Source organism: Montipora capricornis, chromosome 2, assembly GCF_036669925.1.
Source record: "Montipora capricornis isolate CH-2021 chromosome 2, ASM3666992v2, whole genome shotgun sequence".
Taxonomy (NCBI): domain Eukaryota; kingdom Metazoa; phylum Cnidaria; class Anthozoa; order Scleractinia; family Acroporidae; genus Montipora; species Montipora capricornis.
In genome coordinates this window covers 5545386-5556329 of record NC_090884.1, presented here as the reverse complement: position 1 = coordinate 5556329, position 10944 = coordinate 5545386, and the positions used below count along the sequence as shown (strand labels likewise).

At 41.4% G+C, this 10944-nt stretch overlaps 2 protein-coding genes across 2 annotated transcripts in view; both read right to left on the bottom strand.

Moving 5' to 3' along the window:
* LOC138038597 (nucleolar protein 58-like) lies at positions 1-3744 on the bottom strand. Its single transcript, XM_068884568.1, has 4 exons — positions 3644-3744; positions 3355-3412; positions 2348-2467; positions 1-1488 (listed from the first exon to the last, which is right to left on the bottom strand). Exons 1-4 carry the CDS (start codon positions 3658-3660, stop codon positions 658-660), a joined length of 1026 nt encoding a protein of 341 aa, XP_068740669.1. The 5' UTR covers positions 3661-3744; the 3' UTR covers positions 1-657.
* A 4983-nt stretch (positions 3745-8727) lies between these two features.
* Positions 8728-10944, bottom strand: part of LOC138038594 (alpha-N-acetylgalactosaminidase-like) — a 20793-nt gene continuing 18576 nt past the window's right edge. The window contains exon 14 of the mRNA XM_068884564.1: positions 8728-10944. This exon is cut by the window's right edge and continues 654 nt beyond it. The gene's annotated coding sequence lies outside the window, so the exon portion shown is untranslated.

Genomic DNA, 10944 nt, shown 5'->3' with positions numbered 1-10944 from the left:
CTCTCCCAGGAAGCCGACTGCGTAACTGCGTAAAGGATCGGAGTTTCATCCAAAAATAATGTTAGCCAAAATTCCACTGCATGGAAGCATAATCTGTTTAGAAAGCTAATTATCTTTGTCTTGCAAGACCTTGCTTAATTCCTTTGCCTACATACATGACTTTTTTGTTGCTTGAGGCGTTAGCCGGTTTCGTGGATTGGTTTTAGGTTTAATTAAAAATAGACACTTTTCTGAGGCTGGTAGGGACTAAGCCAATTTGGGTAAATCTTACTGTTGGGCGACGGACTCTTGTCCCTAGCCAATCCTCTTACAAATATTGAGCAAGAAAAAAAAACATCAAAAAACAAAACAAAACAAAGAGAGCACGAATCAGTTTAAGTGTCAGGGGCCCGTTTCTCGAAAGTCCCGAAAACTTTTCGGGTCCGAAAAGCCATCTGTGAAATTGTCAACCGCTTGTTTTGGAAAGCCGATGTTTTAACATGTTTTCAAGGCAACAAAAAGCAACCTGACTGTGAAGTTTGACGACTTAAATCCTCTCCGTTCTTGAGATACAGAGGGAATTGTGACACCCGAAAATGGCCCGTAAAGTTTCGGGACTTTCGAGAAACAGGCCCCAGGTCCGAGAAGACGAAAACTCAAAGTGAGGCACGTTCGATCCTAGTTACGAGCGACTGGCCTTACACAACAGTGACAACGCTTTCGTTCGTCTCTTTCATTAACTTTTTCGGAGAAATTTTTATGTTCTTTCCCAGTCTTTTCAACTTTCTTCTTGCCGGGTTTTTCTTCTGAATCAGTCTCTTCGCTATTTCTTTTCGCGGTCTTCTTCGATTCTTCTTCTGTCTTTTCGCCCTCCTTTTTTACCGTTTTCTTCACGGATTTTTCTACAGTTTCTTCGCCTTTCTTTTTATTTTTCTCTTTCGATTCCTCTTTGGCCTTTTCGCTCTTCTTCTCCAATTCTTCTTTGTTTTCTTTACCCTCATTTTTCTCTTTCTTCGACTCCTTTTTGGCCTTTACGCCCTTCTCTTTTTTCGACTTCTTCGATTCTTCTTTGGCCTTTTCGCCCTCCTTCTTCTCCGACTTTTTCGGCTCTTTTTCACTCTTTTTTCTCTCTTTCTTCTTTTTCTGCGACTCTTCTTTAGTCTCTTCTCCTTTCTTTTTTTTCGGCTTCTTTGATTTTTCTTGAGCCTTCTTCTCAAATTTCTCACCGGATTCTTTCTCAGTCATTTTGCCCTTCTTTTTCTTCTTGTTTGATTCCTCCATAGTCTTTTCGCCCTTGGCTTTTTCAGTCTTTTTCGATTCTTCTGCTTTTTCTTCCTTTTTTTTGCTCGTTTTCTTCGCACTTATTTCCGGGGAATCACATATTGGAGTTAACTTGACCATCACAACTCCACTTGGGTTAACTTTGGCCTTGATTGATTTCTCGAAGATCCCCAACTCTTGATGAGCAAACAGGTCACGTGCGTAAGCCCGCTTTGTTGAGATTCCAACCTGTAAATATTAAAAGATCCTATTATGTATGTATGTACCTCACAAGAATCAGCGGCTCAGTGATCCCCGAGGTCCTAAAGTAAAATCTTAGGGATGACTGCACTGTGTAATATATATTGGACAATATCTTACTTTATTATATGACTAGCTCCGTGAGCGGGCAAGATGAACCAAATCGCGCGCTCTGATTGGCTACCCGAGCGGGCAAGATGGAGCGATACTGCCAGCTCGGGATTTCTCGCTTGGTCCCGCAAGATCAAAGATCATTTTTTGGTGTTTTAAGTCATATAATAAATCCTTTATTGACCAAGATTGTTCGGTCAAGATGACTGGATATTGGCCTCGTTCTTTTTTTGCGTGTTTATGGACCTCGACTTCGTCTCGGTCCATAAACACGCAAAAAAAGAACTTGGCAATATCCAGTCATCTTGACCTCACGCTTGGTCAATAACCCATACATACGTCAGACGAGGAAAAACCTGTGCGTAGGGAAGGAAACTGTCAAATATGGTCTAGGGGCCATTAATTCTCCCTTTCACTGTTGTTTGAAGGAGAGACAGGAATATGAAACCTAGTTTGGGACCGCAGTGCCGGTTAAGCTGTCTTCGTGTCAAAATGTCGGGTGCATCGTCACGGTACGACGCTCTGGTGACGTATCCAGAGGTACTGATACTGGCTTCACTTTTGTTATCCTATTTTCAGGCATTTATTTGATCAGCGCATGCTCAAGTTTCCTGGAACTCCGACATTTACCATATGTGAAATACAATGACCGTATTTTAACAGCACAACGATGCCGTTACTGGAGGAAGGCTATGAAGCCAACTTGGTAAATCTCTTATGTTCATGGTACACTTACATCGTTGAATGAAGCTTCCACAATGACAGGCAAATCGGATCTCAAACTGAGGAGAACAACTGACACACTACAGCACACGGACAACGGACGGAACCATATCTCTGTGAAGGAGGTCTCATTCTGTCGTAACGAAATTGAAAAAATATTCATTACCAATGCGCCTCTTTTCAACCAAAAGAGGGAATAGATATGCGACTGCAGCCTGTGCTGTCAGCGGAAAACTGTATAGGAGCCGCGCTTTTGTATTGTAGCTTCTCGTCATTTTTGGTACTCTGTTTCAAGTTCTCGGTATGTTTGAGCTTCGTTATGTAGAAATCTGGTTTTTGAACGTAAACCGTAGGTTATTGTGCCGCCAAAACGGTAAGCAATATTGCAGGAACATTTTGTAAACCTTTTACGGATAATTCACTTGTTGCTTCAAGTTTTCACATTACTTGGTCACGTATTTAGTTCATGTATATTTTGTCACAAGATTGTTATCTCAAACTCAGAACAAGGAGTTCAAAAACACGTCTCTAAGAACAAGGAGCTCAGACTAAAGAAGTCCGAAGTTTAGCACGTACAACTGGGATTTGTATGTCAGAACCTGTTTGTGAATAAACATCGTTTGAAATGCAACCCCTTGCGTAATGTGCGTAAGGCCAGTCACATAGATCTTTAACCTTGTCGCCTCCGTTCTTTTAAGACGGGACAAAGAAAAAAAAAATTGGGTTTTGTTTTTCAGCAAACTACGACGGATGAAAAAAATAACTTGTCTGTTGCTTAAACTGATGCGACACTACTTGCGATTTCAAAAAAAGAGATAGAGAAAGAGACACGTGATTACAGTTGTCAATCAAACGTTCTAACTAATATTCTGTGCAATCATTTGAACAGTACGTAAATGAGCACAATGCCAAAAGTATCATCTGGTGTATGACTTCATTATTCGGAAAACAGAGACGAGAAAAATGATGATTAATTAAACATTGCATTCCTATTTGAAACACTACTGCTTTTTATCATACCTTCACAACTCGTTTTCCTTGCTTTCCAAGGCTGTCTTGATTTACGTCAATAATTTCCCTTTAATGAGAGTCGAACTCACAGTTAGTGCATGAAGTGAGTCATAAAACATGGCTTTATAAGACAATAATAATCCATACATTCACGATGGAGCTATTATGGACGATGACGAAAACGAAAACGAAAACGAAAACGATAATGATGATGATTATGGGTTTTGACAACATGTTTACATGGTCTTGTACCCGAAAAAGGCAAAGCGAGTGAGAAATCCATTCATAATTTACTAACCCGGCGATCACTTGCATTAATCACTTGCATTAATTTAAAGCTCAGCAGAGACTGTATTGCAGCTCCTTTTCCACGAAACCTCTTATAATACCAACTCTATCTGCAAAAGTTGTTGCAATGGTCATCAAAATTTCTATTATAATTTATTATTTGTGTAACTGACGCTATTGCTCGTCACAACTCGATAACGTTGCTAGTAGCACGTCTTTATATAAGTCGTAGGAAGTTCGCCATTTCCGGGGTCGCAACTGACTGATTCTCATTCACATGACAGATAGAGGTCATGTCAATTTGACTGTCGAATAAACGGAAATATGAGTGAGCATGAACGAAAGGAAAGCCAACATCCTCTACTGGCTTATTACAAACTGGCAAAGGCAACTGAATCAACCACCGGTTATACGTGAAAGAGATTTGTGAACCAACGTTTCGAGCGTGAGCGCCCCATTTGTCAGCGTGAATTTACGCAGTTGGCTTGATTGCAAAAAATTACGTCCATAACTGCGAGGATCATAGCTTCACTTGACTTCATATGATCCGCAGTTCAATATTGATATGATTCATTTCATATATCATTTCGTTCATTGGTTCATTCATCTCGGAAACATTTGAACCCACAAATGGCAAGCTTCCAACATTAGTGGCTTCGTAGCTCAGTTGGTTAAGAGCGTCGCACCGGCATCGCGAGGTCACGGGTCCAAACCCCGTTGAAGTCTTGAAAATTTCAGGCTTCTCTTCGGAGTTTCTAAAAATTGCGTTCATAACTGTGACGATCATAGCTACACTTGATTCTAGTTTCTGGGGGCTGATCTCCTTTATGTGTGCGTAGGTCTTGGCTCTTCTTTTTAGTGTTTTTGTGTCTCTTTTCTCAGCTCACTAATACAAAAGCCTCCCCACCATTGTCATGTAAGGTCTTAATTTCCCCCATTCACTTGCATTAATCTAAAGCTCAGCAGAGACTGGATTGTAGCTCCTTTTCCACGAAACCTCTTATCATACCAACTTTATTCATTTAATTCAATGAAAGGGAAGGATACCAGAGCCGGTTATCCCTATCGAGGGTATTCGCCCGCAGCCTGATGTAATTGACTAAGAGTCGATTTTGATGAGGGAGTAAAACCGGAGTACCTGGAGAAAAACCCTGGGAGTCAAATTGAGATCGCCTGAAACATACGACCTGTGGCCAGAGTTGAACCTGGGTCACAGAGGTGGGAGGCACGGTTGATAACTGCTAAACCATCCTCGCTCCCTTGAAGGGAACGGTAAGTGGGAACTCCGGGAAGGTTTTCGCTCTCTTTGTTCGTTTGCTCCTTACGTCCGAATTCTTCCTTTTCTCCTCGTACGCCTCCAGTTGCCCTTGTGCGCAAGTCCAAAGAATTCGACGAAACGTCAGCTCAAAATATAATTTTGCACCATCGTAAGTCCTTCGCGATTTTTCGATCTCGTTCACGTCGTGCAATATATGCGCTAAAATACGCTTTGCAGGTGCGGCACGATTATTTTTTTCTCTGGTAACCAATGATATTATGAGGCATTTTAAGGCAACGACAACGTCACAAAGCAAGAATAAGATTGATCAAAAAGGGAAAATAACCGTGTTGCACGTGCAGCACGAATTTCAGTGCATTTCCTTGCCCTGTTCCTCAAAACAACAACCTATAGGCAACAAATTTCAGGTTTTCGAGGCAACGTGAATATACAACAATGGCCCGCTCATTTTCTAGGTTAACTTTTCAACCGTTCCTACATGTACCCAGTTACAGGATAGCTCGCCTGTATTGTGCAATGTGAACAAGTTGGGATAATGGCGAGATAATTACGATAGCGCTTAGTTATATTTTGGAGTGACGTATTCGTCGATGTTACCGTTGTCATGCTTAATGAAAATCCTCTATTGTCTTTCCTTCTTGTCTTTCCAGTACAGTCACCAAGCCAGCACCTCTGATCTTCACAGTGACTGACCGCGATGATTCTCTTGGCACAGTCACTTTACCCCTGGCGCAGATTCCATCTGTCGCACATCGTAGGCGATGGATGCCGCTAACAACGAAAAACGCTCAAGCGAATGGAGATCTGTGTATAGACTGCTGGGTTCTCTCCTTCAAGAAAGCAACCTCTACGAGCGAAGGGGTAAAATGGAACAATTTGCTATCCTTTGGACTCAAAAGTGTTGCAAAAGAACGTTCAAAGAGAAGAGCTTCAATTGAGGCTGCCTCTATTTCTTTGAAAGGCTCGCGATCAATAGAAAATCTGTACACCGCCTCTAATTTAACACCATCTTTACAAGAAGAGAGTAGCGGAAATCTGAAAGCGGTAGCCGGGGGTTCGACCTCCGCATTATCTCCCGAAGCTTCTCCGTCTACAAGCTCTACAAAGTTAAAGCCATTTCCACTTTTTAAGCCGCGCCTTGCTCCCACTCTTGGCCAGGTGTTGTCCTCGAGCAACAACCCCGAGATTACGGGGATTTCTCCCAAATCCGGGCCCTCCTCCGGGGGAACAAGAATCACCATTCGTGGATGTAATCTAGGCAAATCAAAAGAGGATGTCACCTCTATAGGAGTCAGTGGATGCGATCTCCTGCCAACACTTGAATATCACAGTCCGGCCAAGTTGGTCGTTTGTACAAAGCCTTGGATTGGATCTGGCCCCATTGTATTGGAGACAAAATCTGGCGGACGAGGAATATCTACCCTTATTTTTACGTTTCAGGACAGACCATTAGGTAGGAAAAAAATTAATATTTGTCCATGGTTACTGGTAGTATTATTTAAACAAGGAATTAAGAAACAACGACGCTTACGACATGGCTTTTACACAAGAATATTGGGTTAAAGAGGAAAAATGACGGTGCTTCACATACGGCACGCCTGGCTATTGGTACAAGACTGTCATGATATTGCGCGGTCGGTAGGTTGGTTTCGGAGGGGGAGGGGGAGGGGGAAGGGGTGGGTAGTTAAAGGTGGCGAGTGCGCGTCGGTTTTGCTTTTCGTAGCGGAATGAATATTGGTCTTGCCTTGGATGGCAAACTTTTAACTCCAGTGATCTACTTGCCGATCTCTTTGAAAGGTTCTCCATTGTTATAAAAAAGAAAGAGGAATTTAAAATTTCCTTGAAGCAAAATATAACAGTAAAACTCACCAGGCTACTTTAATGATTCAAAACTGTGGGATATTATTCCCGTCTCAGAACCACATAGTTTACGAATGAGCTTTTAAAAAAACCCGTCGATACTGCGTAAAGCGGCTCAGCGTTCTGTCGTAATGTAGGACATTTCGAAAAATCCTCAACGATTACCCATTAACACCTATTGACTACCTCAGTTACTCTCCCGGCGGGAGACGCGGTGGCCTCGTGGTTAGTGTGCTCGACTCCGTATCAAGTGGTCCGGGTTCCGGTCATGGCTGGGGACATTGTGTTGTGTTCTTGGGCAAGACACTTTACTCCCACGGTGCCTCTCGCCACCCAGGTGTATAAATAGGTACCGGCGAAATGCTGCGGGTAACCCTGCGATGGACTGGCATCCCATCCAGGGGGGAGTAAAAAATACTCCTAGTCGCTTCATGCCACAGGAACGGGGATAAGCTCCGGCTCTGATGGGCCACTTGGCTCGTAAACAGACTTAACCTTTTACTCTCCCGGCCTCAGATGTTCGAAGGGTGGATAGCGCTCTCCATTGCATAACTCAATTGATTTTGCTAGTGTTTACCCGCTGGATAGCGCTATCCACTTTTGAACAACCGAGTCCTGAAAAATAAAATAAGAAAAAGTCTTCAGGTTATTTAGATCCAATCCGTGCTAGTGTATTATTCACGTTTAAACACCACCAATTTGAAAATTAGGTCTAGAATTTCAAGAAATTCTCGAAAAAATGAAGACGCTTTTTGTTAATACTTCATCCCTCTCTTGTCAACAAAAATTTATCCCGTCAGGTCTGTTTGCAATATCCGATCGTTAATGTGAACCTCATTTAATTTTTGACAGATAAAGCAATAGCTATCTTGGATAAGAAAGGCAAAGTCTCCCGTGGTGAATTGTTGTCAGAAATAACGATGCTAAAAGAAGAAATTGTCGGTGAGTGCGAATGTCTTCGCTTTAGTTCTGTTGAACTGTTGTCAGAAATCGGTTACACAATGTGAATGTGGTTGATTGATTCTGCGGTTTTTAGCTGAGCGCAACATAGACAAATCATTGACAAAAAAACAAGGAGAATACGAATACTCTGCCCAATCACATCAGAGGCAGACAGTCAGATCAGGCAATCACAAAGCAAATAAAAATATAACAAGCGCGGGAAAACGCCTATGTTGCTTTTTCACCTCATTGGTCGAAAACGTGGCGCGAGATTTAAACACTGAGCCAATCACCAAGCGTAACAGTGCAAAAGCGAAACAATCGAGGATTTAGGTCCTGGATAAACGAGGTAACAATGTTGCCCGTAATGTTTCTGTGGTGGCTCAACGCACAAGCAACAAAAAGTAAACAAAACCTCATTTGTTCCTTGACCAGACTTTTTTTTCCTCTCCAGAACAGCTTCTCTCATGAATTGATACGGTAGCCCCTTCCCCTTGTGCTTATACTCTTCTCCTCGTCTATTTTCAAATAAGCGAGTTCCTTCTTGTCTCGGTCCATGAATTAAACTGCCTGATACGTTAACGAATACCTCCACTTCCTCGTCCTTCGAATTCCTTTCGTAATTTTTGTTTTTTATACATTTAGTGGTGTTTTCTTGACTGACACTAGGAAGTTCACTGTCGGACGCCATTTTGAATTTTACGCGGGCTTCGCAGCGAACAGCCGTTGATAGGTAACGATGTTGCCTGAAGCTGCCAAACGAGGACACATCGTTGCGCGCAACAAAATGTTTCCGAGTGAATTCATAGTGTTTCCTCGGGTGGCGGGAAACATGGTGGAAACATGCGCGAGCTCTATTTATTGCCTCGTTTAGCCAGGGCTTTACTGTCGTGATTGAATTGGAGACCGCTCTAGGGGTTTAATCAACTGCCAAGTTACACAAGCCTTGTCAAGACAATTCTTTATTTACCACATGAAATACATTTTCTCTTTTTATCCTGGGTCTTCTCCAAATCTTCCTAACTAATTCTATGTAAAGGGGGGCTATCTCATGGCATTTTGGAAAAATCAGTCTTTGATGAGTTTGATTAATATGCATGATGATGAAATGGGACGCCGGCGAACGCAGATGTGAGATGTTCGCTTTTCTGTTGCTACAAAAAGGCGATACCACTGTAATACCAGAACAAAAATTGGTAAACTAAAGTAGTGAAACACCATAAAGGAAAATATGGTAAGACTATGATAAAAAAAGCTAGGTAGTCACCGATCGAAGTAGTAGAGACCTTTAGATTCTAGGACGAGGACGAGAACGAGGACGAGATTTGGCTGCCCATTTTTGGCGAAAATACTTAAGACGATTAATCTTACTCTTTGTTAGCAGTGTAGATTACTCAGTTATTCTTATTACTGGTAGCTGAACCTTTTTTGCTGATCGAAAAACCCAAAACTGCTACCGTGTTGTTGAATTGTTTTGACACGACAACATTTTTGCAAAACCGCGTACTAAAATGACGACGGTATCACGTTTTTCCCGCCAAAATGACGCTGGTTTGCGAGCGCTCAATGTTGTTCTATGAGAAAATCTCGTACTCGTATTCGTTCTCGTGCTGGAATCTAAAGCTCGAAGTAGTAACTCCAAGAACGAGGCGGTTAACTCATAAAATACTGCGCCCGGAAGTTGTCCCAAATCAACGCCTAAAGTGTCTGCTCTTTTTTTAGAATCTCTTAGGTAGGTGACTTCTAACTCTTTCTTTTTCTTCTTTTCAGATCTTAAAGGTGAGAATCGTTCGTTAAAAAAACTACATAGATCGACTAATGACTATCCTGATGGAAAAGTTTCCAGCAGTTTTAGAAAATTTAGGTTCCTCAGCTTAAATATTTGTCGAGAATTGTGAAAAAATAGAGATTTTAAATTGGTAGAAAAAGAGAGACACTTTGCCGCCGACAAAATGAAAGAAAATTTAATTAAAATCAGCGCCATTTTACAACGATGTCTTGATTTCCTTCCCTTCCATTAAGACCCGAACTCGTTAAGCGAGGTATTTTTTAAACGGTGACGCCACGAAGATTTAATATGTAAAAATATCTGTTCCGAGTGCAAATGTCTAAAGTGTATTTGACACATTTTTTTAATTTACTCAATGGAAACATGGTTTTCTGAGATAAAACGCAATTGGAAAAATTCCATACCGATTTTCCTTTAGCCTTTTAAAACTCGGAATTTTCACTTCCGGTGGGGTACAAAACCGTGCTAGTACGGAGCCTGGGGATAGTAGAACTGTGACGTCAAAACCAGAATGAAAATTTTCCTTTTTTTTTAGATTCAGAAGTTGCTGAAACTGCTTCTGTGTTGAGTTGTATTTGGTTGCAGTAATATATTAGACAAAAGAACGAAATTTCTAACCCTAAATTTCCTGCGTTCTTGTTTTGATGTCAGTTCTGCTATCCCCAGTCTCCTTACTAGCGCGGTTTTGAAACCCACTGGAAGTGAAAATTCCGAGATTTTTTTAAAGAAAATCGGCATTGAATTGTTCAAATTGTTTTTATCTCAGACAACCATGATCTTTCGATTGAGTAAATTAACACTTTAGAAATTTAGACGAGAAAGGGGAATCAAAATTCACTCTCCATCCTAACTGCTATCCCATTCTTGCCAATCGACTTTTTGAACACGTTGCCAACATTTTACGTCGCAAAAACGATAGAATGATTTGTATACGTAATCGCATGGATACGAGAGCAATTAAGGATTCATTTCACGTGTTTTTCAAAGTTTTCAAAGAATTGGAAAGTTTGGAAATTTGAAAATACAAGTAAAATTAATCCCTAATTGCACGAGGGCACATTGCGATTACATGTTCATCACATAAAGGGCAAAATCATTGAGGGAAGCCCGTTCGATGCCGCGACAAATGACAATCAACGCGCTCCTATTCGGTTAAAGTTCAATTCAATAAATCTTTGCTGTCAACAGAAATAGCACTTAACTTGTATTCTGTATGTGGACAAAAAGTAGTTTAATTTGGAAGTAGATTCTATGGAACTGGATAAGCAACTGTTAACCAATTAGGGTCATGTAATCATGCCCTCTTGATTACCAAAAGTGCCCTCGTTGATTAAGGAAAAATGGTCTCGGTCTCAGCCAATCAGCATTCAATAATTTTGCCCCGTATGTGATAAATATTAGGGAGCTTAAGCACGCGCGTTTCTGAGACGCGAACGGCAAC

What these genes read in the sequence shown, in the direction of transcription:
- LOC138038597 (XM_068884568.1), bottom strand. An exon ending in AAGGAAAACGAGTTGTGAAG is followed by an intron (nt 2,468 to 3,354) that starts GTATGATAAAAA and finishes TCGTTACGACAG; the next exon opens with AATGAGACCTCCTTCACAGA. An exon ending in TGGAAGCTTCATTCAACGAT is followed by an intron (nt 1,489 to 2,347) that starts GTAAGTGTACCA and finishes TAATATTTACAG; the next exon opens with GTTGGAATCTCAACAAAGCG.